The following is a 27,916-nucleotide window of genomic DNA, read 5'->3' as shown; positions in this document are numbered from 1 at the left end:
TTAATCAATTTATAGTTGAGTTGTCTTTGGCAGTAACTAATCAGCTATCTTTTCCACCATTTAGATGTGCTTTTTTGTAAACACAGATTGGGCTTGACCCGGCCCGGACACTTTCGGCCCGACATAGCCATTTAAAAACAAAAAGTTTGAAACAAAGTGGTTCGGAGGCTAGAAATGTTGCGAGCGTGGGGTCAGCCGATGAGACCGATCAGGCTGCCGGAGCCGGCCATCAAATTGTCGAAAACACCGGAGATATTCGAAAGTGGATTTTACGGCGTAATCAAACGCGCGATTATAATAGGCAACGGATTCGCGGGCGCTGAGAATCAGTGCATCGGTTTGGTTCGCGCCGTCGGACTCTCAGGTCGGCATTCCATATACGTGAGTGCTTTATTTGTTTATTAATTTTTCTTCAATAGTTTCTTCTTTTATTCCTTTATTTTCTTTTAAAGGCCGTTTTATTATTCCTTTTCTTATGCCCTTTGGCTAATTTTTACCTTAATGTAACAGTCTTTTAATTGAAATGTGGTTGCATTTGCTCTTTTAGAAATTTCTTTTTAAGTGCTTTTCTAGAAAGTGCTTTTACAGAAACCATCTTTTTACATAAGTACTACCAAACACAGTGCTAACATTTATTTGAATCCCAGTAAATGCATTGGTATATATGCTGTTGTGTCAGGAAAACAGTTCTACTGCATTTTTATAGAGTCGGTTTTACTTGCTTCTGTAGAATTTTTTTTTTTATAAAAATTTGTCTCAATCCAAGTTGATACATTGTTGTATTAGTGGTGATTATTTGATTGATTCTATGCAGCGTGTTACTAGGCCAAGAGGAGGAATTAATGAGTGGCTTCATTGGCTGCCGATTTCTCTCCACAAGAAAGTAGATTATTTTATAACTCAAGTTTTTGGTTATTCACAATTTCAATTAGTAGCACCTGAAACAAGTGGTAAACAATAAAGAAGACCATAGTTCATTTGCAGTTAACAGTTCTTATTTCTGAATACAGTTTTTTTTTTTTTAATCAATAGAAAAATCTCTGATTGGTTAGTGCAGGCTTGTCACAAGTTTTGGAAGCTGATGCAAGGCAGATTGCAAAGATGGCTTATCAAACATTCGAAAGGTATGGACTCTCCTGTGCAAATGTTATACAACGATTTGATGCCGACCTTTGAGATTACCATTTGGACCCTATGTGGTTAATGTCTTGAATGACTATGCAAAATCTGTTATAAGCCAATCATAGCTGTTAAACTTTTTTCAGGGAGGGCCCATTATTGGTGGTTGCATCTGGACGAGATACTATTTCTGTTGCAAGCTCCATAAAACGGTTAGCTCCAGAAAATGTTTTCGTTGTTCAGGTTAAACTTTATCCTTTCAATTTTTACCTACTGGAAGCTGAAGTAGCATTTGTATGATAAATGTGCTGAAATGTGAGGCAGACTGTTGGTTTTCCATGTGCTTATGTTTTCTTATGCCTTTCATGAATCTAGGAGCGGTAAATCATTTGGTCCAATATGGCAAGACTGCTGTTCATTCTATTCTGTTATTTTTGTTTTCTTCAACATTGTAGATAGAATTCTGAGTCTCGCCCTCATTTTTGGTAGTTTTGTTCAGATACTTGTAGAAGAAAAATAATTTGAATTCAGGTTGTATTGTTTGCTTTTCTATTTTTGCTTATAAGAAGATAACACTTTTGTGTGTGATTTTACTTGGTTTTTGTTGCTACTTACCATTTCATTCATCTTTCTGCAAACTGTGAAGGATTATATTTGCTTCGCTTTGCATTTTCTATTTACTGTATTTTATTTCAGTTAAAATGTGGTTATCGTGCGTTGGATGCGCATTCGGCATGCAAAACTGGTAACATATAGTTCTTATGGGTTCCCCTCTGATACTATTTTACAGATACAACATCCTAGGACGCATCTGAATAGGTTTGATATGGTGATTACTCCATGTCATGATTATTACCCATTGACCCCTCATGCTCAGGAACAAATTCCTTGGTTCCTCCGGAGGTGGATAACTCCGCGTGAACCTCCTGACCAACATGTGGTATGTACATTGGTTATGAAATACTTGTCCGGTTGTATTATAATTTTTATTGCCATCTAATTTTAAGCTACTATTGTAGTTATCAATAATGTTGTAGCTGATGGTCTGGATTTTTAACGTCAGGTTCTGACTGTGGGAGCTCTTCACCAGGCTGATTCTGCAGCACTTAGGAGTGCTGCTTCTGTCTGGCATGATGAGTTGGCAGTACTGCCAAAGCCCTTGTTTGTGGTTAATGTTGGAGGTCCTACAAGTAATAAGTCATCCAATTGGCAATTTGTCATCTTTTGCATTCTGTTATTTGAATTGTTATTGACCTTTTCTTTTTTAAACTAACTTGTTTATTACTGACCTTGGCAAGATTGTTTTCAAGGATATATGCAGCTATATCCTCTAAAGTCATCAAAAGTCATTGTTGTATACATGGATTGTATCATTTTGTCTGAAAACGGAAACTTCTAGGCAAGGAGTACTGTGATTTGATCCAATTTCTCTTGCTTTATCTTTAAGTAGCATATTTTCTTTCTACTATCTTCAGCAGTTATCAGCCCCTAGACTGGATTGGAATTTTATTTTGGTTTTCAAGTCCTGGAAAGTTCAAATTTTCAGATCAAAGGGAATGTGCTTATTGTGTTAATTATATTGAGCTGTCAAGTTGAACCATAATGGAAAGTTTTTGTCCAGAAATGATAATTTCTAAATAGAAAATTGTTGATGTTGTGCCAGATGCTTGTCCAGTAATACCTCATACGCAGAAAATAGACATGTGTTGCTTTACTTTGATGGTCACTCCCTTAAGTAAGAAATATTTTGTGTTAAATTTTTTATAGGCAACTGTACGTATGGTGTGGATCTTGCAAAGCAGCTAACTGCAATGTTGCAGGGTGTTATTTGGAGTTGTGGAAGCGTCAGAGTATCATTCTCTAGAAGAACTCCAGAGAAGGTAGAATTTTTTCACAGTTGCCTTTGTTGATTTTCTTTATCACTCTTGCTACTTATAGCACTTTTGACAGGTGGCTAAGATTATAGTGAACGAATTTAGTAATAATCCCAAGGTCTTCATCTGGAATGGTGAAGGTACTTTGCTTTCATTATCTTTGAGAGATTTTTGTAGTTTAATTTACCTAACGAAGGTGACTACTTATTTTTGCTTTTATGTAAACTGCATAGATCCAAATCCTCACATGGGGCATTTAGCTTGGGCTGATGCTTTTCTCATAACAGCTGATTCAGTAAGTATGCTGAGCGAGGCTTGCAGTACCGGGTATGTTTGATATATGAAAGGAGTAAAACTCATGAGTTTATGGCTTGATTATTCCTCTGAATGAAAATTCATATGGTGTTATTTTTTTCACTTTTTTTGCTGTAGGAAACCTGTTTATGTTATAGGAGCTGAGAGGTGTACGTGGAAGTTTGCATACTTCCAAAAATCTCTGCAGGAAAGAGGAGTTGTTCGACCATTCACTGGTAAAGAGGATGTAAGTGCCCTACTTCCCTATTGAATCATAAATATGCGCGTGTGTGTGTGTTTCGCTTTGAAAATGTTGTTATACATACACACCCCCTTCAAATTGATCTACGAGGAAAGGAAATGATCTGAGAAGCTGCATAAAATCCTGCATTTTACTTCTCTTTCTACTAATATTTAGTTGAAAACAAACATATACATGTGGAGAGGCCAGAGGGATTATCTTTTTTCAGATCTAGTTTCCTTCTTTTTGTCATTTTAAATCCATTTGGTGCACTCATGTAGCTATAATCAGGTGATATGTTACCTTGTCAATATAGCTCTCACTTTTATACTCTTCCCTAAAACAAAATATATATGTTACCCCAAGTATTATGCCATTGCTGGTCCTGTTACCTTTAGTTGCTTACAGCTGATCCCGCTTACCTCTCTCTTTCTTTCTCTGTGTGTGTGTGTGTGGGCGCGCGCTTCCTTTTAACCCTTATCCTCGGCTCTCCAAACTGGACACAAACCCTCCCAATCCCTGTGTATCTGAGAGTAGATTCCAAGACTTCTCATTCAATTACAAGATATTTTGCAAACAAACTTAGCTAATACTTCAATACTAGTTTATTTATTTAAATTCTACTGATGTGTGGTTCAATTTTCCAGATTTCTGAGAATTGGAGCTATCCTCCATTGAATGACCTTGCAGAGGCTGCTAATCGGGTTAAAAAGGCACTTGCTGAGCGGGGATGGAGACTCTGTTCATAATCGGCTTGCTAACATTGGGTCAATAAACCAAGTAAAATTTTGCCAGGACTGCTTCCCCCTTCAGGCAGCTGTTCCATCCAGTTTTTGCAGAGTAACTAGAGCAATTAATTTTTTTTTACAATGTCCCCGTTCCAAGATGCAAACAACCTACAAACACTCTCACTGGACCAAAATTACTACCACTCATTTGTTGTTTAACAACAATTGGAATTTTGAATTCTTTTGAGTTTTGTAATAATACAGCAGAAGAGTAACTAGCTTGCAAGCAGCTATGATTTGTATCAGTTCTTGATATGTAATTTCATTTTCTCTTGGGGAGAGAGAGAGAGAGAGAGAAAACAAAAAAAAGGAGAGGGGGGGGGGGGGGGGGGGGGGAAAAAAATTATTACTGGCCTACGCTGCTTCATTGTAGATTTGCAAATGCCGAAACTTGTCAATTGAATATTGCACTGTACTTTTTCTTTTGTCAGTAGTACTTGAAGATCGCACTTGAGCTTTCTTTTTTGGGTCAGTGGACCGACCCATTCTCTCTTTAAACTTGGGCTTTTGTGATGGGTTGATCCAATCCGTTTTACACCTCTAAGTTTTGTCAATGCCTGCCATGTGCTGCTGACAACATGAACTGTTAACCAATTTTTTATCTGAGTGTGTTTGGCTTAAACTTACGAGGAGGAATGAGTCTCAAACATATGATTCACTAATAACTACCAAGTGATTCGTATCTTGAAATGTAAACGAAAATTAGCTGAAGTTACTTGACATAAGATGACCGTTGCAAAATACTAGCTTCACGATTCTTATGAGGATTTGGTATTTTTTAATGCAATCTCTCAAGAATTACAGCCAAAAGAGCTAGAGTCTGAGTGGAATGACAAAACGATTTTTGCATGGTTTAGTTAACTGATTGACTAAATACATTTTGTGAGTTGGTATTTTGTCTCGACTTAATCACATTTTGTTCTTGATTCCTAATCCCTCAATTTGCACTGCATCATGTCAACGACTCCCCTTACTCCCATTAGCCAAAAAAGGTCTAGTTTCAATTTTGCAATATTTTTCAAGCTGCTCTTCTTTGCTTTGCTTCCCTATATAAGACTCATCCATTCATCCACTTTCATCACAGCATTTTAATTCTCTTATCAATCATTATTCTCAGATTCACATCACAAGCTTCAAGCCTCTTTTACATTTAACCAAAATGAGTGATTCAGCTACTGTTGATGTTCCAGAGTCTAGCTCGGCTGCTAAAGGAAAAGCACCCCTCATCGGAGTTCCAAGGCGGGAAAAGGCTGGATACAAGAAAGGAATAGCAATATTTGATTTCATTCTGAGGATTGGTGCCCTGGTGTGTACTCTAGCTGCTGCCACGGCGATGGGAACTAGCGATGAGACTCTTCCATTCTTCACTCAGTTCTTTCAGTTTCAAGCCAGCTATGATGATCTTCCCACTTTTCAGTATGTGAACTTACTTGTTGAAATTCTGTCATTCATCACATTTACACATATATGCTCAACCTTGTTGGTATTAAGTTCTGGCATGCAATAATGCAGAATCAATTTCACAGCGGAAAAGAATCACATGCCACTTGAATAATATCATTCCTAGAATCATACAAGTAATAGAAACAAGATTGAGAGTTTACAGAAATTGTGCTACAAAAAATTGGGATATCCTTTTCTGCAGGTATTTCGTAATTGCAATGGCATTAGTAGGGGGCTACCTAGTCCTTTCCCTTCCCTTTTCCATTGTCACTATTGTTCGCCCACATGCTGTTGGACCGAGGCTCCTCCTACTCATTTTGGACACCGTAAGCTCGTTAATCATTAGCTTCTTGAGTTCTGACACAACACAATTTGTTACTTGACAGATAAAGATGAAAATGTTTTCATATATTGCAGGTAACATTAACTTTTGCTACAGCTGCTGCCGCCGCCGCTGCTGCCATTGTTTACTTAGCTCACAACGGCAATCAAAACACAAACTGGTTCGCAATTTGCCAGCAATTTGGTGATTTCTGCCAGAAAGTCAGTGGGGCTGTGGTGGCATCTTTCATAGCCGTTGTCCTCTTCGTGATGTTGGTGGTGCTCTCTGGTTTTGCTCTCCGAAAGCATTAAGAGACAGAATGTTCTATGGTTCCACTCGAGTGTTTCTATTGTATTTGAGGGATTGCTATTAAATTTAATATGTTCTGTGTTATGTGAATCCATTCAAAATGCTTTAGAGCATATATGCTTTTTCTTGTATGGCATTTCAAATTAAAATATACTGAATGAATGCCTATTCTCAGCTCAATATGATCATAAGAAGGTGACATATTCAGAGTCCAGATTACTTGTATTAGGGATGTCAATGGGGCGGGTTCGGGGCGGGGATCATGATCCCCGAACCCGAACCCGATTTAGAAGCTTTCCCCCGAACCCGCCCCATACCCGAAAAATTGTAATGGGGGATAGTTTGGGTATATCCCCGAAAATCCCCGAATTGAGCGGGGATTAAAGCGGGGACCCGATCCCCATTTTTTAAATAATAATTTCTAAATATTTTACTTTTTTTTAAATAATAATAAACATGACAACCTCCATATTTAGAAATAAAATTACAAATGATTAAATTCCATATTAAAATAAAATACAAGTGATTAAATTTTAACAACCTCCACATAAATAAAAACATAATAATTTTAAGCCTTCGACATAATTACAAATGATCAAATTTTATACGAAAAATCAAAATAATTTTAAATTTTCAACATAAATTTGTAGCCATCACCATTGATGCACATTCTAAGATTCTTCATTAACCTATAACAACATAAACAAAAAAAAATTAATAAAAATAGTTAATTTTTATTTGCATCTATAATTTCTAGTTAAGAAATTATATTTAATGGTTAAGCGTCTATAATTTACTAATTAAGCATCTATAATTTCTAGTTATATTTAATGGTTAATGATTTCATTTTTATAACTTAATTTATTTATGTTGGTGAATATAACAGTGATTATATTATTAAATGGTATTTCCCAGATAGCTTATTACAACAGTTTTGCAAAAGAATGTAGAAGAAAATTGGCAGTAGAACTTCTCTCTTCACTCACTACCAAATAGAAAACTACAAGAAAAATAAACAGAACCCATTTGCTCAATTATTACAAACCCCACAACTTTGTTTCCCTCCACGCATCCCAAAACCTCAAACCAAATAAATCCCCCCCATCCCCTCAAACGACACTTTTGCTCAAACTACTGTTGCTGCTACAGCTTAGAACGAAGGAGACAGATTTTTGTTTACAGATGTATTTTTCAAGCACCTCGGTTCTACAAAATCCTAGTGTTTAAGTAAATAACCTGTAGACCTACATAATTTCTTCACCATCAAAACACACTACAAACATTATGGTCTGTCCTGTTTTAGCTACAGCAGCACTGTTAATTCGTCTCTTCACTTGAAATTTTGAAACGCCCAGAAATTTTAAAGCACACGAAGACCCATACCCAAAAAAGACAGTTAAGTTGTTCACAGACTTCGTGGTGGTATCCAGAGCTTGAATGAGACAGTTAATAAATAAACAAAGAAAGAAAAGTAGAAAAGGCAAAAGCATTGCGGCAGGAGAACCAACAGGTGCGGCTGAGTGTTGGTAGGTGACGACGAACGGTGGCGGCTGACCGGCTGTTAGTGACGACGGCAGCTCACGAGCTGTTAGGGTTTCTTTTGGGGGAAAAAATTAGAGTTTTTTTTTTGTTTTTATTTTCGGGTCGGGTTAGGGGATCCGGAAAAATCCCCGAACCCGAACCCGAAAAATTTTGGGGTTTTAGACCCATCCCCAAACAGACCCAAATTTATTTTCAGTGTTTTTCGGGGCCCCATACCCGCCCCAAATTAAGCGGGGCCCCGCGGGTTTGGAGCCCCGCGGGTATTGTTGCCAGCTCTAACTTGTATCCATCGGTTTATAATCTATTTGACAGAGAAATTGACTAAAAAATAAAATGGGAGTCATTTATCATCACAGGGAATAACTGATTGAACAGGTAGAATTATGAGAACTATGCAGAAAATGTGTTGATATTATCAATATGACTTACATCAATATATGTCCAACATAATTAGTAATGTGTGACAATACAGATAAAAAATACAATCTTTTTATAAGAAAATCATTATGTTATCTCTGTACACAAATCAGCTGTCACTTTCTTCTCTTTGAATTACTTCGGAGATGGGGCAGCAGAAATCAAATTTAACGCCAACATTTTCAGATCAAGCTGCTTGTGATAGGCATGGGCTTGCTGAAGGTGTCTTCATTAAGAATTTCTGGCACATGATCGTACCTTGGAAATCGAGGAAAGTATAATTCAAGTAATTCAATCTTTCTGAAGCTGTCATCTTTGAGAACCCAAATTTAGTAGTCCATGCGTTTAGCACACTTGGGGCTGATGGCAACACCAACCTCTCCACGCCTAATGCAATAAGCTGCTTTTCAAGCTCAGCCATTAGAAGACGACACATTCCATTTCTGCGGTACTTGAACATTGTAGCAACAAATGGGATCTCAGCAACTTTTTCATAGACTCTGACAGTAGCCGCAGAAATTATTTTTCTTTTCTTCTCCAAAACCACAGTGTAGAATCCTACATAGTTCAAATGTTTCAGCTCTGATCTCCGATTGAAAATTACATCTTCAATGAGATCTCTCCCCGTTAAAGGCTCTTTGGCTGGCTCAAAGCATTCATGCATTACCTCAACCGCACCATGCAACTTCCTCTGCAGCTCTTTCAAGAACTTACCATCTGTAGGGTTACTAACATCTTGATGATCAGACTCCAAGGACTTCAACAATCTCCAGTTTAAATTATTCTCACTTATTGAAAAGGGTTTCCCTATAAGTTCATGGAGGCTGGAAAAAACGTGTTCACATCTATCACTGCAAAACCATTTATTTTGAGATTTCACCTTCAATTCTCGTTTACTCTTTCTTGTGCACCCTGTATGAAACTTATGCTCACACTGATCACAAGTGCGAACAAGACCATCATCATCATCCACAGAATGCAGGGTTCTCTGTTTAAATTTACCATCACCACAGATGGCGCAACAGCATAATGGGCAGAACCAATCCCCATATGGAATATCCTTTAAACCAAGGCAGCTACTGTGGTACATGCAGGGACAATGATCACAACAAATTAATTCACCTCCATCTAGGCAAACAACACACATATCATAAGTCTCAACTTGATGGCTATTGCTTTTCATCCGATTACTCCCTTTGACAATTGCCGTGTTATCAGTAGACACCATATGCCTTAGACAATCCACAAGAGACCTGCCATCCTCAAGAAAAATGTTAGCAGCCGGCCTGTGGTTTTTGCTACCGGCATGAACCTCAAACCCAGTAAGTGTAAACACCTCATTGCAGCAATTGCACTTGATTCCACCATTAGTTATTGACCCTTTAGCCAATGGTACGCGACCCTTTTTGCCACCGTAACAGACCTTCGCCCCAGGGAACACCACATTGTTTTCTATCAACTTACTAAGCACAACAGCTCGAGGATTGCAAACTGAAAACCTAGGAAGCACCTTCTGCCGCTCCTGTTTCCCTGATATTCGAACATGGGTATGCTTAACTGCACTCTTCTTCTGATCGTCTCTTGATGTCATCGAGTTTGCTATTCCCTTTCTCTTCTCCTTTCCTCTTCTTCTACCAGGCTTTGCACGTCTTGCATTATCATCTTCTTGCCCTAAGTTTCCAAAATCCATCGATTCAGCCTCTGCCTTGGCGTGCAAGTTAACTTCAGTGTTCTTTTTCCTCCTTTTTCTTGAATGTAACGCATCATCGGAAGATGATTGTGATGTCTGAGGAGTCACCATTACCGATTTTTCTTCAAGATTTGCTCTCAAATTGTGAGTTAAATTCTGAGAACCTTCATCAAAACGACAAGCGCGCTTTGCATGTCTTGCATGATTTTCCTCTTGCCCTAGGTCTCCAAAATCCATCGATTCAGACTCTGCCTTGGCGTGCAAGTTTACTGCAGGATTTGCATTCAAATTGAGAGTTAAATTCTGAGAACATTGTTCATCAATTAAACTTCTGCAGGCGGTTCTGAGTGAATAAAAAGTCTTCTGATTCGGAGATGTGTAGCGTATTTCTTGTTTATATCCTCCCTTTTGTGCATACCACAACTTCCAATTCAAAGCCAACAGATGATTCCGGGCTTTCAACCTCATCTCTGAACCTTTAGAATCATTATTCTTGCTCCTCCCTACGCCGCCATGCATACAACAATACACAACTGCGGCTGGACAGTACTGTGGCTGGTTCACCATTTCACTTTCTTCTCAAATTGTATCCTTTAATCCTTTTTTTCCTTTTTTGGTCGGTTAAGCTATTTATAAGTTATATGTATAGAGAGAGAGTTCCTTTTCCGAACGGCGTTTGGTTTGCTTTAGGAATCAGGATTCCTCCACCTATACTGATTCCTCCAAGAATCAGGATTTTTCCTGACTTCAACAGTAATTAAATGTCGATAATTAACTACCGTTTACAGAAATTTACTGTTTAATAGAAAAAATAGAAACTCTTTTTTTTTTTTTTTTTTTTTTTTACCTTTGTGTTATATGTAACATGATGAATTCTATTCACTGTTTTGCCCAACAGTCTCCACGTTATTTACAACACATTAGGACGATACAAATTAGGGATTAAAAAAATAATAACATATATGAGATATTAGTAGAAATATTAAAAAAAAATGCACTGATTAATGTTTATTTGATAAATTTTTTATTTCATGTAATGTTAAATAAATTGTACTTGGAAAGCACGAAATTAATTATACGAAAAATATAACATTTTAATATGTCAAACACAAATATTGCATAAAAGAAATCAGTAAAAGCGTCTGTGTTTTTTCCCCTCTTATATTTTGTCAGACTAAATTACGAAAGGGCCAAAAAGTCACGAGAATAATAATGATATTATTATTATTATTGTCGTTGTTGTTGTTGTTGTTGTTGTTGTTGTTATACATAACAAAGGACCTATTTGCAACTAACATGTAACTTTTGGGTATTTTCATAAATTTTGCATAGACAAAAAAAGAAAAAATGACAAAACTTAATTGAGAGTAATTTGAAGATTATGAAAATTTGATGAGGGTAGAATGGACAATTCTAGAAATTAGATTCTGATTCCCAACCCTCCCCTTAGGAATCATAACTATGGAAATGATTCTCAAATTTGTGAGCCCCGCATTATTTTGATTCTAATTTCAAACCTTAATTTTGCAAGTAAATCATATTGATTTCGATTCCATAATTATTCTAATTACTAGTAAGTAAACACACCATTACATTATTACTTTTTGTATTATGCTCTTTTTTTAATTTAGCTTTAATTCATTTATTTTAAAACTAACAAGTTTTAATTTATTTTTTTAGTTGCTCAAGTTATAATTTACTTTTAACTTTTAATTATATCATGCAAATATAATATTTTATCTTAGAATCCTAAAATCCGATGAAAGTACTTCTCAAGAAGAAAAGAAAATCCGATGAAAGTAATGACCATGATTGACAATTTACATAATTTTGGAAGACATAGGAATTAATGGGGAAATTTACAATTTTTTTTACCATAATAATTTCAAAAGCAATCACACTAACTTGAAAAAAATTTCATCCTTCGCCAATTTCAACAAATCAATGAACCCCAAAATTCGATCGGCGGCGGAGACTCAACGGCAACAGTGGTGGCAACTAGCAGCCACAGCAACAGCAAGAGAGAGTCGGCTTAGCCTTCTCTTCTAATGGGTTAGCTGGAGAGCACAATAATTCTTCTATCCCTTCGTTCATCTTTCTTGGTGAGTTCTTCAAACCTTACAAGCTGTTATCGGTCAAGCAAATACCCGCCGAAATGGAAGTTAAACACTTCACCGATTTGAGTAGATATCTTATTACCACGAACACGACTAACCGAAATCCGGAATCAGGAGTAGTATGGACTAGATATTTGCCTGGTGCAGTCAATCTTCTGCAAGAGTCAGGACTGAAGTTTTGAAGGCTCTAAAGAAGAAAGCTTACTTGACATAAGATTCGAAGAGAAAAGGCGACAATGGATCTGGTGCCAGCTGGGAGTTGATCATGAGCTACAATTTCCGCGCATTGAAGTAGATCATGACCAGACGGAAAGCTTGATGCGAAACTTGATGGCCTTGGAGCAGTGTCACAGTCACTACCCAGGGGACACAACTGCATGCAATTACGTTGATCTTATGGATACGCTTATCGACACTGTGGCAGATGTAAAATTTTCTTGCAGAAGCGGGTATTATATCCAATAATCTGGGCGAAAGTGCTAGCTAGAGTAGCAACTATGCTTATAAACTTTGCCAGGAAAATTTGTTTCAGTGATTCCCATTACCGTGACATTTCCAATGAACTGAAAGCACACTATGATAGTCGTTGGCACCATGCAAGGGCAACCTTGATAAGGGTTTACTTCAGCAATCCTCAGAGAGGGACTGGGACTGTCGCTGCGGTTGTGCTCGCTGTCATTCAAACCACACGCTCGATCCAGTCATCAGTTATGTGGTTTTTCATTAGAGTGCTGCTAAATATCAAGAACAACGAAAGGACAAGAAAATTGTCTCTTCTCTCTCTGTTGTTAGCTTTTTTTCTTTCTCACTCCTCCTACCACATGCTTCGTTCTCTCGTTCTTCTCTCGTTTTTCTTGATACTTAGCATTTTCCTTTTCATTATTTGTATTAATTACGATGTGTGCTTTTTTAATTATCAAATAATAATAATTAAAAATAAGGTTATATAATATATATTCTCAGTTGAAATTTATCGAACCATTTACGCACAGTATTTCCAGCTGATCAATGCCAAACCGTCGATCAACATTACCGCCTCACTTGGGCAAAAGTTTTTTTTTTTTTTTGGTTTAAACCATCCGATTTCCGCGCGACCGCATTGGGCAAAAGTTTATTTCATTTACGTTCTTGCTATTGAAATTAAATTCCAAGTTCAGTAGATTAATGTTGCTCCCAAATTAATTGTTACATATTATCGACTCCTTTTTGATATTGTTGCGGAGGAGTTTTGGCTCTTAACAAAAAAACCTAAGTGTTTGAAAAACATTAATTAGAAGATGAGATTTTTTTTTAAGCAATAGTTTGATGAAAAGAATTATAATACTCTTATTCTTTTGTAAAAATTATTATTTAAACGCCATATTTATCAAATATTATCAGCTTATATATTACAATTAAAATTTATTTCACAGCCGACTTAAAATTTGTATCACTACAATACTAAGAGTCTGTTTGGGATTGAGGTTGGACAACTATAAAGTTACAATACTAAAGTATTTGATAAACATTATCTGCTATAATTTGGAAGTTAAGTTGATTTGATTTTATACTTTAATAATGAAAAATATATTATATTTTGACTAATTTTGTCAAAATTATTATTTAAAATTATATTTACTACATAATATTGACTTTTATTTAATAATTATAATTTTTTTTCCACAGCAATTGTAACTTTCGAATTACAACACCTCAATCCCAAACATGACTTAAGCAGAGCTTTATTCTCATCCATACAAGATTATGTCCTAATGTTTCAATTTAGTGTCCCGTCTCTTGGTTTCTAAATTCTTCTTATAATAAGGAAAGATTGTTTGCCAAGATAAATTTTAAAATCACTTTTGTTTTCCCCCAAAAAACACTTGAATTCCATTTGAAATGCTTTGTCAATTTGAAAGATTAGTCATTACGAGAAGTAGTTTTGTTTCTTAAGTGCAAGCACAATTACTACTAATTTTTTTCAGCTTTTAGGCGTGGAACTCCTTCAGTTAATTTCACTCTACAGAACTTGCAATCCAGGCGGACTAGGCCTAGTAATCACAGTTATGGGTTCTCAACGGAACAATTTTTCTTCTTGGTGCTATTCAGACAGCTCTAAAATTCTTATAAAACCCCTTAATTTTACACAATTTTGGCCTTAATTTGAAATAATAAACCCATATTATCTTCAATGGCGTAACAGTATTTGTATTGTGAGGGGAGCTTTTAACAACCCTCTTAAATCTTTATAACCCCTTTTTTTTAATGTTATTTCTTAAAATACTATCAATGTAATTGTTAATATACAAATTCATATATGAGATTAAATATTTTCTCATAAAATTTTATCAAAAAAATATTTTTTTATAGATTACGTACAAATCCTAAAATATTAAATTTATTGTTTGAGGAAAATACTTCGGCGAGACCAGAAGTGATGAGCAGATAGTTGGTGGCAGAGTCCTGCGAGCAGGTGTGTCCTGTAAGAGCCTGGTAGCAGGGGAACAGGAGCAGGGCTATTCTGCTCGTCCACGAATATGCCATCCACGAGGACGAACTCCTGTTAAAGGCATAAGGCCGTTCCTGCTAGGGGTCGAGGCGAGGAGACCCAGTCAACGACAGTTGGCAGGACGTGCGTTCCTATCCGAGAATCAAGGCACGAAGTCCATCTCCATTCACCCACAATGACGACATTGGGGCATCCACATTCGAGGGTAGGCAGAATAATGGGTGTGGACTACGGAAGACCGGGATTCAGAGGAAGCCTATAAAAAGGTAGACAACGAAGGTAAAAGGGTTAGACTTTTTGCTATTAGAACTAAGAAAAGAAAGTTCCGAGAACAGAGATTAAAAAGAAGCCATAAGATTCGTGGCAAACATTCCCAGAACCCCTATTTCTGACTTGAGCGTCGGAGGGTTTGCGCCGGAAAAACAACCGGCGTACTCGGACCTGTCTGTGTGCGCAGGAACCTCTGGAGAAGAAGCTTTACGAGGAGAGATCCTGGTCGTGGTGAAGTTGATCGAGCAGAGACCCTGGTCGTAGAACGAGGACAACCAGAATCTCGCATCAACATTTTGACGCCGTCTGTGGGGATTTGAGCAAAAAGCTTCTTTTGATAGCAAGAAGAGAAGGGAAGTAGCTGAAAAGTAATGGAGACAGGAGGAAGTAGTGCACAAGGGGGTGATATGAGGCTTAACGATTCCGTGACGCTGAGGGAGATATCCAGTGAAGCACGGGAAAAAGCCATGTTCGACCGGATGGAACGGATGGAAAAGCAGATGGAGACCTTGACAACCATCCTGCATGAGCTGCGGAGCGAACGGAGGGTAACCCAGAAAGAAATGGTGAGAGGTGATGGAGTGGCACCAGGTCCCGATAATACGAGGAAAAGTCAGACCACCGGGAGACTTGGTGGTGAAAGAGGTAACATACCCCTGCGTGGAGAATTCCATAGAGAGGAAGAGCAGTCCCCGGCAAGACAGATTTTTGACGAGGACGATGGGGTGGCGAATGCAGAGGAAACAGTGCTGAGGCAACATTTGCATGATGTAGAGCAAGAGCGGGATCAAGTTGCAGCACGTGACCCTGGTCGTGCAGTGCAGCTGGAGGAGGAGGTGCGCAGACTAGCGCAGATAATTGACGACATGCAAGGAAGGAGCAGAGCTCCTGGTTGGAGGATAATGCTGGACGGAGAATCACCGCTCGCAGCAGAGATCATGAGGGCAGTTATTCCGAGAGATTTCCGCCTCCCAGACCTTAGATATTCGGGAAGAACTGATCCGTTGGTACACATAGAGCGCTTCAACGACATAACTGGGGTACAAGGATTATCTCAATCTCAAAGGTGCAGGGTGTTTCCACTATCCCTTGAGGGACGTGCACGAGAGTGGTACAGGAAACTTCCTCGGGGCAGCATTAAAACCTTCGAGCAGATGTGCTAGGAATTTACAGAGCAGTTTAGTGGGGCAATGGCACCAGAGGATGACATGATGGAGCTGAAAAGCATGAAGCAGGGAGAGCAAGAAACCCTTCGGGAATTCATCAAGAGGTTTCATCGTGCTGTCCTCGACTTGGGAGCATTCAACTACCCTCAGGCGTTAAGGGGATTGAAAGAAGGGGTGAAGATAGGAAGGCTGTGGTACAACTTAAGAAGCCCGGTTATTCAGACCTATACGGCCGCATACGAGCAGGCTAAGAGAGACATTGAGATTGAAGAGGAGAAGGCCGCACGGATTAAAACAGACCAGTTAGAGTGGTTGGGGAGGAAAGAGAAGAAAGCATTATCAGGGAATGAGCCGATTAGGAGGAGGGATCACCAGACCTCAGGTAGTGGAGCAGGAGGTCGAGTAACTGCTCACCAACCTTATCAGAGGCCACCACAGTATCAGCGCAGCAGGGCGCAACCTCCTCGTTCCCCAACTAGGGAGCCTTGGAGAAGACATGATTCGGCATATGGTGGTCTTCATCAACATCCCCACGGTAGCAGAGGGAGCAGACCAGAAGTACTACCAACGCCACCAACTCAGAACGGAGCAAACAGAGAAAGAGCAGTGCACCTGATCGACCAAAACCAGGACTATGGACGGTATACTTCCTTGAAGATGTCCCTGGATGAGGTGTATGAAGCCATAAAGGATCGAGGGCTGCTGTACCTCCCTGCCCTAATAACAAAGCCATCCAGCAGGAGGGATAGGGGACGCTATTGTAAGTTCCATGGCACTCCTGGCCACACCACAGCAGATTGCAGGGATCTCAAGACCCAAGTTGAAAATTTGGTGAGAAATCGATATCTGGACGAGTTTATAGACGGGACATTCCTAATAGTAGCATCAACAAGTGAAGGGGAGCAGAGTGACAGGAATTTGAGGCGCGAGCAGCCCACAGTAAGGGTGATAGCCGGGGGCCCAACATTGGCTGGAGATTCCAACAGGTCGAGGAAGAATTATGCTAGATACGCCATGACCAGCAAAGAGATATTCTTCAACACCCCAGCAGCCAAACGTGCAAGAGTTAGGCAAGTGCCAATCATGTGGACAGATGATGATGAAGAAGGGATTTTATACCCTCATGAGGATGCTTTGGTCATCAAGGCCACTGTTGCTAGCAAGAAGTTTGACAAGATATTAGTTGACACAGGGAGCTCAGTTGACGTATTATTTAAGTCAACCCTGGAGGAGATGGGAATAGCATACCGGAAGCTGGAATATACCAACACCTCCCTGAAAGGGTTTGGGGGAGGAAAACTGATCCCTCTGGGCATGGTCGAGCTGCCGATCGCAATTAGGAGCTCCCCGACGGAAAGGACAATGATGCTGGACTTTGTGGTGGTAGACGAAGAAGGTCCTTACCAGATGATCCTAGGCCGGCCATTTCTAAGGATGAGCAAAGCAGTGCTGTCCAATCACTATCTGTCTAAACACTCTAATTTTAATGAAAAAAATTATTGTAAGATATCCATAATGTGAATTACTATTCAAAACAATTTATTATAAATGTATATTATATAATTACTTTGAACATCTATAATCGTTGTTCAATGTATAATTCTCATGTTTTAAACCCCAAAATTTTTATTTCCAATATTTTATTCAACTTAGACGAACAACAAGGAAATCAATATTTGAAGAAAATAAATAAATAAATAAAAGTATTGTAAAATAGCCTTTTTAACCTTTAAAAATTGGTTGTATTAAATAGTTTTATTGGTGTTTTAAGTAACTAAAGTTAATTGATTTAAATAGTTACGAAATGATTTTTTTTAGAATTTAAAAACTTTTTTTTATTAATTAGTATGTGAGTGTATAGAGTAATAATGTGTTCAAAGTAAATTTTAAAGTGTGAATAGCCCCACCAAATTATATATATATTTTCTCATTGATATATAATTGATTAAAAATTGTTTAGACGTTAGCAAGATTTGTTTAGATTTCTATTATTTCATACAAATCTATTAATTTTCTCATGTCATAACTTTATATTTCTTTCTCCTAAATCGATAGTAATAATATTAACGATTTAAACATTTGAGTGTAAACTTGAGTTCTAATACTATATGTCACTATCTATTGGATGATGAATTTTATAACTTATAAAATTATTTAATTACAATCTAATGGATTAATATCATATTAGTTAGGACTTAAATTAATGGATATTTTTATTAAAATCGTTTATACCATTTTGCATTGAAAAAACAAAATGTAAATAGAATATTTGTTTTATACAAAATACTGTATTGCCACTGCATTACCGCTGCCGAACGAGGTTATTTCGTCATTTCATCTCCAACCATCAAAACCTTGGTCACACCGCACGCGCTCTCTCTCTCTCTCTCTGTCTAATCCAGCAACTTTCCCGGGAAAATAAAGGAGAAAATCGGACGTCGCAATTGGGGGTTTTAGGGTTTCTGAAAATGTCTCAAACGGGAAAATTGATGCCGAATCTGGACCAGCAGAGCACCAAAATGCTAAATCTAACAGTGCTCCAGCGAATCGATCCTTTCATTGAAGAGATTCTGATAACCGCAGCTCATGTCACCTTCTACGAGTTCAACATCGAGAGCAATCAATGGGTACGTTATTTACTTCACCGATCCTATTTAAATCTAATTTCATCTCTTTCATAGTCAAATTATTTAATCGCCTTTTAAATTTTTATTTTTCATTTTGTTTTAATAGAGTCGCAAGGACGTTGAAGGATCTCTTTTTGTGGTCAAAAGGTTTCTTTCTTTCTTTTTTTTAATAAATGTTGCTAACTGTTCTCATTTACTTCCAAGATTTCTTTTCCATTTTTATTTTAATTTTGTTTTTGATGTTATGTAGAAATACTCAGCCGCGTTTTCAGTTTATTGTGATGAATCGGCGTAATACAGGTTTGGATTTGGTACTTCACTTTTATAATAGTAATGTCTTTCAATGTTTGTTTGATAAGAAAGTATTGCTGTGCTTGTTATGATGGATTTTGGTAGAGGACGGTGCTTAATAAGACGGTTTATGCTTATTCAGTGGTTGGTGATTTGGTAGTTATATCTAGCTATTGATGATCTGATAATTATGTGTGGGTGATCTGAATCATCCGAAGTAAGTAACTTCAGTGTTAAAGTTGAGACAGATCTAGTTATGGGAACTTAGAAGCCTATTATTTTCTGTTGATGATGGGTAAAAATCATGGAATAAAACCTTTGTCTCTCTGTATTGTGGTTTCTCCGTATGAAATGATGGCAAGAATGGATTTGGTGATGGGACCAATCCTGTATTTGTGTATTCTCCCTCCATGCAGATTGTCATAAATGATGCACTAGGAACTTTTCCTGTTTTCATGGAAGCTTAGCAGTTTTAATTGTTCACTTGTTTTGATAGTCAATGTTAGATGGTACAGTTAACACGGTTCTGGCATGTTGTTTATCAAGTTGCAGGTCTTGAGAGTTAGCTCATTTATCTTGAAATTTATTTACAGTAGGGCAATTAGCTCAAGATTTTTAGTTTGTTCTAGAGTGTCATTAATTTTGTTGATGGGTCAGATTAACTTGGCTGGATGGTAGATGGAACCTCTTTTTTTCCAATTAATGGTTTTAGTGTGAACAAGCAGGACACCATGATAAACAAGCAGCGTCTTTTCCTCTCTGTACTCATGATGCAGGAATGAAAACCCATACTTATTGGCTATATGCCTTTACTAAAGCTATAATGAGAAATCTTGCTCAATTCTACTCGCTTTTCTTAATCACTGGTGACCCTTTTGTTACTTTATATTTCACTGAGAACTGAAATGTATTATTTAATTTTATAAGTAATAATGTTCTATTGTCCCACAATTTCGGCTGTCAAGGAGCACTATTTAACTGTTTTCTGTTTATTGGTGCAAAGTGCTTTTTACAAATGAAGGCATTTATTAACATTTATGTATTTTTTGCCATCAGCTCTTTCTTGTTTTCTTTGTTAATCTGATATTGTTTGTCTAAACAGAAAATCTGGTGGAGAATCTGCTGGGAGATTTCGAGTATGAAATTCAAGTTCCTTATTTGTTGTATCGGAATGCATCCCAAGAAGTTAATGGAATTTGGTTTTATAATCCCCGTGAATGTGAGGATGTTGCAAATCTCTTCAATAGGTGAAGTTTCTTATTAATTCTTTTACACGCAATTTATATATTATAAAGTTTCTTTTAAGAGTGCTTATCCTGTAGACTTTAACAAGTTGGTGAATAACATTATTGGTATATATATAAAAATATCTACGAGCAGTGTAAAGAGCTTGATTGAAGAGGTTTATTTAAATAACCACGTCTGCATTTCGTTGCAGACAGGAGTGCTTTTTGACCTTCATCTGTACTTCAGCTGTGTGAATTAACAATCTTGTGCCATCCTTCATGTGAACAGGATACTTAATGCCTACTCAAAAGTTCCTCCAAAGCCAAAAGTATCATCAAACAAAAGGTAATAATTCTTTGTAAATATCGAAACCCCATATTGTCAGTGAACTATCCCTGAAAGTTTTAACTTGTTGCCCTTCCGGATCACTTTGCTTTCAGCAGTACAATGTTTTATTATAAAGAAATCTCAACTCCTATGTGCACTGATCCCAAATTGCTTTGTCGTGGCTTACAGAAAAATAATGACTGTGAACTTGGAAAATGAGATTTTCTGTTTTCCATATTTTTATTAAACCATAAGCTTCTGTAATCTATGGTAACTTATGCAAAAAATGTCATGCAAGAAGTAAGTTTTGGACCTGTAGAGTCTCTATCAAAGGTGAGTTCCTTGGCATGTTTTTCTATTCCTTAGATGGTGGGTTGTATAGTGTTAGCAAATTCACATAGGATCCTTGTCTTTATTGGCTGTGGCTATGCTATAGTAATTGCTGATTGTTACACCCTTAATTTAATTTTGTTAGTTGAGAAACTTCTGCTTAAGGGTTATGTGTGATTCCTTGTTCTTGATCTACATCTTACTGTTTTGTAGTGAGTTTGAGGAACTTGAAGCAGTTCCAACCCTATCTGTGATGGAAGGCCCTTTGGAGCCAACATCGATTACCACTACTGCCGCTGATGCTCCCGAAGATCCATCATTTGAAAACTATTTTAGTGTATGTACAATTAGATTATCACTAACCTTCTTATTGCTTAATTTATTTATGTATCTCTGGCCTGAATAATTGTTGTATTGCAGACGGCTACAAGTATTGGAAGTAATGCTCCAAATGCTCCTAGTTTAAGACAGCCCTATCATTCTTCTGCAACCATTCCTTTGTTGCCCCATGCACCTATTGTTATTTCCTCTGCTGCACCAGCTCCACAAGCACCATCCCTCACTCTTTCATCTTCATCTACTCCCATTGCCATCCATGACACTCCTGATCCAATCAGCAGCAGCAATCGGGTCACTAACCTTGTGAAGCCTTCATTCTTTTCACCCCCATCTGCCTCATCTACATTGATGATGCCTCCTATCTCTTCATCTGTGCCAACTGCGCCAGCTCTTAATCCTCCCCTAAGTCTGCAACGCCCATATGGAGCTCCAATGCTCCAACCATTTCCCCCACCAACTCCACCTCCATCTCTAACCCCTAGTTCCGCTCCTCCAATTGATAGACCTCTTATTACCAGAGAGAAAGTTCGTGATGCACTTCTGATGCTTGTTCAGGTACTTGAGTTCTTTTTGTTTTCGCATTTGTTGATTTCCTACCCCTTTTTTTTGTGTGTGTATGTGTGTGTGTGTGTTTTGTGTCTTATGAGTAATTTTGTGGGTCTAAATAGTGTTGACTAATCAGCTGTTCACCTTAAATATATGCTCCACAATAAAGCTGGGGCGGTACTTACCATACTCAACATAGCTGAGAAATTTGTTATACTGGCTCATCTTTGTAGCTAGTGCATGTGGTTTTAGACTTAGACTAATTTGTTGACACCTTTTTTTTTTTTTTTCTTTGGGTTGTTGTTTTTGTGTTTTGGGGGCCTTTGAATAGAGTAACTACCATGTGCTTTATTGTGGGCTTGACTGATCTATATATTTTGTGCTAGGATGATCAATTTATCGACCAGTTTTATCAAACACTGATGAAGGTGCACCAGTCATGAACACTGTTAGTCACTTATAACTTTCGTTTGGGGATGTCACCCGGTACTAAAATGCTTGTAAGATCATCTTCTGTACAGCTCATCAGCCGTAGACCTCTGGAATAATGACAGCGTGACGGTTTCTGCTCTAATATTGCCAATGAGAAGTCCCCTTGATTATGTGTCAGCGCCTTCTTGAAAGTTCTGAAGGTTGGCCTCACTTGTTTGGCATGATGGAACATTTGTAACAGTAGGATGAATAGAATTTAAATCTTTCCAATGTTTTTTTTAAGTGTAACCATGTCGGTTCATTAGATTGCTTAGAATTGCAATAGTTGTGTCCAAAATCTGTGTTGATTATGAATAAGACATTAGTAGAATGTGCAATTAAACTTGCGCGTTTTGGATAAATTTTGCTAGCCATGTTGCGTCTTCTCATCTTGACCGTGAAGTGTTGATGGTATTGGAATAATGGGCTCGTTTTATTGAGGAAATGCACAACTTAATTCTCCTTCCGGACCGGACGTTCTGGTGCATTGGTACTGAACTGTTATAATCTGGAGACACGTTTTATTTAAGACTCGCAATTTATTAATGTTAATGATATAATTACGGGAAATTACAACTCGGAAATGATCTAAACATTCGATTTTTCTTTATTATGTTTCTACGTATGCACGGACTCTTAGATTCAACAATTTTGAGGAATTAATTAAAATAAATCTAAATTAGTGAGAGTAGATTTTCTATTATATTCTGTCGACACTTAAATTAAACTATAAGGTAAGCTGAGTAAATTTTAGAATATCATTAAGTTAAGAAAGGAAAAAAATAAAAATAAATCAGGAGGAAGAAGAAGAAGAATAGACGACACGATCATTTTGGGCGAAATGTTTTTTCTTTCCATATTTATTTATAAATTACTTACTTAGCTCGTTACTCACAACAAGATAAATCGACGAAAGCAGTCTCTCCCCTTCCCTTCCCAGAAAAATATCAGAGTCTGGCATCGCATGGCGGCGATTAGAAAGATTGTTGGGAGAAACAGAAACCTGACGTCATTTAACAGTAATTCTAACAGTAACTGCTCTCTTATACCTCCAACCCTTTTCATATCTTGCAGAGGAATTGCTTCTAAGCTCTTTGTTGGAGGTACTTCCTCTCTCAGTCTTAATTTTCTCATTTACTTTCATTTTGAGTTTAAAATGATCTTGTCTTGGGGATCTAATTTGTCACTGCTGCATTTTTACTTTTATTTTGTTAACGCAGTGGTTAGAAGTGCTTCACTTATCAAATATACAAGTGCTTATACTTGGTTATTTTACTTCACGGCAGCTCAGTTTTGTCTTTTGTGTGATCGTGCTTTTGCAGCCTTATTGCTCGTTATGTGTTTGATCAATTGCCCATAAGGGATGTTTTGGTTCCGTAAGTTTGGTATTAGCTATGCAGTGTAGACTTTCCAAGCAAAGCTGCTAAAATATTCCATGCTTACCGCTGGTTTTATCTCACAAATGATTTGATGAAATACGTACAGTAACTTCACTAATTTACCCTTTCCTTGTCCCACTTTGAAAGTTATGATTAGTGGTTACCATATACTCGTTTTATTTCACAGCAGCTGTGATTTTGAAGCCACTGAACCACAATCCCAAAGGGCGTGACTAGTTGTGACTTTTTGAGTTCATCTAGCGGTTTAGTTTCAAAAGAGTGCTTTCGTGGAAAGGTTATTCTAGTATAAGTGCTTTCTAATGAAGCACTTGAATTGAAACCACTTTCTAAGAACAGCAGTTACCCTTAAGAAAGTATTTGAAGTTTTATTGTTGCTCAATAAGGCTTTTCAGAAAGGCAGATATTAAGCGCTTCATCATGAAGCCTTCATGACCAAGTGTCTCTTTTTGGAATCTGTTTTAATCAAACTTTACAGAGTAGAGACATAAAAACTTCTGAGGATTTGAAGATTCTTTTTGACAGAATGGAAAGCACTGTTGAAATGCACCTGAAGCTTCACCCTTGATTTAATATCTACCATTAGAAAACAGAATGGTGGTTTTGAAATTTATGCTTCAGCAACCTCTTACTTTGCATGTATACATGTGTCGAAATCATTTCTGTCCACTGTGTTATGTTGCAGGTCTGTCATTCTACACCTCAAACAAGGGATTATCGGATGCATTTTCTCAATATGGTCAAGTTGTTGAAGGTGACTTCGGCTCTGCCCTACATCATGCTATCATGGAGCACTCTTTCCGCTAGTTATTGAAATCCATTTAAGTAACACTTCTGGAATGTTTTGTTCTTTTGCCAGCTAATATTGTGGTGGACAGAGTCTCAGATAAATCAAAAGGCTTTGGATTTGTGACCTTTGCATCCCATGATGAAGCTGAGAAAGCGCTGTCTGAGATGAATGGAAAAGTAAAGTTTTACTATCTCAAACTTCTTTTGACATTTGACTCGTCTAATTTGATAAATAAAATGCTTGGCAGACACTGGACGGCCGTGTCATAATTGTAGATTACGCAAAGCCAAAAACCAGCTTTCGTAGTGGAATGCCTATAGCAAGGGGACCTCCTGAATCAATCGCTGACAGAGTGAAAGTTAATTTCTTTGATGAAGAACCAAAAACACAGAAATCATAGACTGCAGAGAAATTATACATCAGAATCATGCAGATATGGAAACCAATAACCAAGACTGACTGAAGATACTGAGTATGCTTTCCTTAGCGTGTTTGTATTAGGGTTTGGTCGCAAAGTGTGTGCCAAAAATAGATTTGAAGTTGATGTGTATGAAGCACTATCATTGTTTCCAGGGGGCTTTTGTTATTTTCTACAATTTTTTTTTTCTTCTAATTGGAACCTACTTTGATTATAATAAATCAAGGACGTCGCTTCTTGTAAATCTTTTTATCGTTGTTCAAATAATGCATGTTTAATACATAAATACACAGCAACTAATCTATTTTTCGTTCGATGTACCATGGAATTGATTCAATGAACTTCTCGGTGACTTGAGACTCATTGAAAGAGACAGGCCTCAGCTAGACCACTTCCTATCTAGTTTTGCGGTACTGTAAAAAAATTATTATAAAATAAAAATTAATAATATATCTTGAATATAATTCTTAAATAATAACTTTAATAAAATAAAAATATTAATATATTATAGATTTTTCACTAAATAGTGAACTAAATTAACTTGATTTTTACTTACAACAGCTAATCAAATATTTTATAACTATCTTTTTTAATCCCATTATCAAATTGGACTTAAAATTTGCTGGTAAAAACATTTATACATCCGAGGTTGAAGGCATACGTGGCGCAATGAAAATGGCCCAAAGAAAAATGGAAAGGGATTTGTGCCCACCTCTTAAGTATTAACAACGTGGCACTAGCAGAGCTGCAGAGGTACCCAGTACTACATGGTCCGACCATAATGTAACTGCATGGAGGCCCATGCAAATTTTAATGTCACCTGCACGGCGCAGCCGAATTCATAATTTATAAATGAAGTGCTTGTTTTGACCATAAAGAAAAGTAGGTTAGTGATAGAAAGGTCACCATTGTAATTCTAGTACTGGTTACCATGCATTGACTAGACTTTGATGCTGACACATCACCGAAACCAGAAATAGCGTACTGTTCTTTCCTTGCATTTCAGGTCTTGTCTTGTTGTTTATCTTATTGCTCATAACTCACACGCTTGGGGCTCATAAATTTTAGGTTAAATCTGACGAGAAAATGCTTCTACCTGACTTTTCCTCATATCAACGTGATGCCTAAACCGATTCTTAACAAATTAAGATGTTTGTCATTCTCTTTGCGTGCCGTTAAGCTGTAGACCAAACTTTCTCCTCAATCCAATTTAGGATACGTCTGAAATAGAGGTGATGCGTTATTTAATTTTTAGGTATGTCAACTATCTTACAACTATTGTATGTTATTACAGTTACAATTTTTATTTTGTATTAATCATAAATTTTTCGTTGCAATTTTAAAATTATTCTTTACGCTTCATAGATTTGGGAGAAAAAAAAAAAATCCAAAGTCAAGGGTTTGTAAATATATCAAAAATTTGTAACGAATAATTGTGACCATTGTAACATACAAATACAGTAGTTGCTAAGTAGTATTTCATGCGTGGATTGGTGGTTTAGCTAAAATTAGCCACCAAGTAAACTGTGCGCGCGCGTATATAATTTAATGTTCAACAAAAAATACGGTTAGAGGAAATTTTCAGTATGTGTTTCAAATAATAAAAGTACTTAACGGTGCCTCATATAGAGAAAAGCTGCACCCTGAGGGCAACCTCTAAGTTAGTTTGGATAAAATAATAATTAGCAAAAGTGTCGTTTTTGCATAAATGGGATAAGCACTGAAAGCAATCCACAAATGCTACCAGAAATGTAGCCTCACTTTGTTGGTGAGAGTAATCAATGGAAGGAAAGTTCAGAAAAAAGCATAGTTGAATCATCTCCACATCTCCTTAGATGAAGACTTTCTAGTGTCGCTCTCTCAGTATACTATCTTTTCAATGGTGTTGCGAGACACAATGACACTTATCTTCCTCTCAAAAGTTGTTATGCATATGTATGTATATTTAATATTTTCGTCCACAAGAATTATGAATTAGTCCACATGGAAATCGAAGTTTGTCTTTAATCAATTCCCTTCCCACCCTCAAACTTCAAATCATTTGTTGCATGGGATGGAAAAAAAAGGTCACACGAAAAGGTGGTCAATTTTTAGTCATCATCAAAAAGGGCCGGGCCAATATCATGAATAAATCAGAATTGATAGCCAACCACTGCGCATAATTAAATTAAGTGGGAATAATTATTTCGCACTTTGGATATCATATTTAAATATTGACGTCCTAATTAGAACATTCGATGAGGATCTAAAAGAAGATATAATATTTAAATTTATGCTTTGATGTTATAAACTAATTTTAGAAATCTCAACATATTTACAAGATTTACGTGTTAAAAGACAAGGAAGCTTCCAGACGGAATCATAAACCAGAATTAGTACGAGTAGATGGAGCAAAAGGAAAATGTTAAGTATCAAGAAGAACGAGAGAATGAAGCATGTGCTGAGAGAAAGAGAGAGAGAGAAAAAGCTGACAGAAGAGAGAGAGAGAGGAGGCAAAACGGCAGTTTAGATTATAATTTCTCTCGTCTTTCTCTCGTTCTTCTTAGTATTTAGTAGCACTCGAAGTAAAATGCAAAACCAGTTGGTTGTTAGTGCATTTACTCGATATTTCCACAAGTGAACAATAATGTCACATGAATAAGCACCAAATCTGTTATTGCTCTTTTAAGTGAACTTATCGACTTGAGTCCTCCTAAATAAAATAAGAAGAAAATTAAATATCTACACAAAAGTAGTTGGCCCATCACACAAGAAACGAGGGCTCTATCATTGAGGGTTTAGCATCTTCTTCTTCTTCCTTTCGCGTTGGCGACACCATTCTTAGCGTTGCTTTGCTTCCTTCTAAACTATGAATAAGGAAATTATCAGCCTTTTGGTCTGCATATATACACAAATAGAAGTGGCAAAACTTTTGGGTTGAAATAATCATCAATGCGCATAAAATTGATTATGCAAAGTTTATTTCATAAGCACGACAAACGAATCAAAATTCTAATGTTCACAATAATTTTATAAACTTATTAACTAAGTTTGTTCAAAATAGGTAAATTTACAAAGAAGTAAATTAAGTACA

At 37.2% G+C, this 27,916-nt stretch overlaps 5 protein-coding genes across 6 annotated transcripts; 4 read left to right on the top strand and 1 right to left on the bottom strand.

Annotated features, from left to right (window-relative positions):
- Positions 1 to 37: 37 nt before the first annotated feature.
- On the top strand, positions 38 to 4,569 carry LOC102609878 (mitochondrial fission protein ELM1). The gene is made up of 11 exons (XM_006481658.4): positions 38 to 381; positions 815 to 950; positions 1,058 to 1,124; positions 1,266 to 1,362; positions 1,910 to 2,059; positions 2,183 to 2,309; positions 2,887 to 2,999; positions 3,070 to 3,133; positions 3,227 to 3,320; positions 3,426 to 3,534; positions 4,176 to 4,569. Exons 1-11 carry the CDS (start codon positions 175 to 177, stop codon positions 4,275 to 4,277), a joined length of 1,266 nt encoding a protein of 421 aa, XP_006481721.1. The 5' UTR covers positions 38 to 174; the 3' UTR covers positions 4,278 to 4,569.
- Positions 4,570 to 4,674: 105 nt separating this feature from the next.
- LOC102629307 (casparian strip membrane protein 1-like) lies at positions 4,675 to 6,766 on the top strand. The gene is made up of 3 exons (XM_006481806.3): positions 4,675 to 5,732; positions 5,962 to 6,085; positions 6,177 to 6,766. Exons 1-3 carry the CDS (start codon positions 5,476 to 5,478, stop codon positions 6,390 to 6,392), a joined length of 597 nt encoding a protein of 198 aa, XP_006481869.1. The 5' UTR covers positions 4,675 to 5,475; the 3' UTR covers positions 6,393 to 6,766.
- Positions 6,767 to 8,536: 1,770 nt separating this feature from the next.
- On the bottom strand, positions 8,537 to 10,606 carry LOC107177507 (increased DNA methylation 1-like). The gene has a single exon (XM_015531368.1). It carries the CDS (start codon positions 10,604 to 10,606, stop codon positions 8,537 to 8,539), a length of 2,070 nt encoding a protein of 689 aa, XP_015386854.1.
- A 7,820-nt stretch (positions 10,607 to 18,426) lies between these two features.
- On the top strand, positions 18,427 to 22,600 carry LOC102609579 (mRNA-decapping enzyme-like protein). The gene is made up of 8 exons (XM_006481657.4): positions 18,427 to 18,707; positions 18,814 to 18,854; positions 18,958 to 19,007; positions 20,101 to 20,245; positions 20,514 to 20,570; positions 21,096 to 21,219; positions 21,303 to 21,776; positions 22,154 to 22,600. Exons 1-8 carry the CDS (start codon positions 18,549 to 18,551, stop codon positions 22,208 to 22,210), a joined length of 1,107 nt encoding a protein of 368 aa, XP_006481720.1. The 5' UTR covers positions 18,427 to 18,548; the 3' UTR covers positions 22,211 to 22,600.
- A 316-nt stretch (positions 22,601 to 22,916) lies between these two features.
- On the top strand, positions 22,917 to 25,087 carry LOC102608923 (small RNA-binding protein 11, chloroplastic). Of its 2 annotated transcripts, none has more exons than XM_006481656.4 (4): positions 22,917 to 23,269; positions 24,321 to 24,389; positions 24,495 to 24,601; positions 24,673 to 25,087. In XM_006481656.4, the coding sequence occupies exons 1-4, from the start codon at positions 23,203 to 23,205 to the stop codon at positions 24,823 to 24,825; spliced, it is 396 nt and encodes a 131-aa protein (XP_006481719.1). In that variant the 5' UTR covers positions 22,917 to 23,202; the 3' UTR covers positions 24,826 to 25,087. The 2 variants fall into 2 exon arrangements, with proteins under 2 accessions (XP_006481719.1, XP_006481717.1); XM_006481654.4 differs by having other exon boundaries at positions 22,962 to 23,341.
- The last annotated feature ends 2,829 nt before the right edge of the window (positions 25,088 to 27,916 follow it).

Source organism: Citrus sinensis, chromosome 6, assembly GCF_022201045.2.
Source record: "Citrus sinensis cultivar Valencia sweet orange chromosome 6, DVS_A1.0, whole genome shotgun sequence".
Taxonomy (NCBI): domain Eukaryota; kingdom Viridiplantae; phylum Streptophyta; class Magnoliopsida; order Sapindales; family Rutaceae; genus Citrus; species Citrus sinensis.
This window is presented reverse-complemented; position numbering and strand designations above follow the sequence as displayed.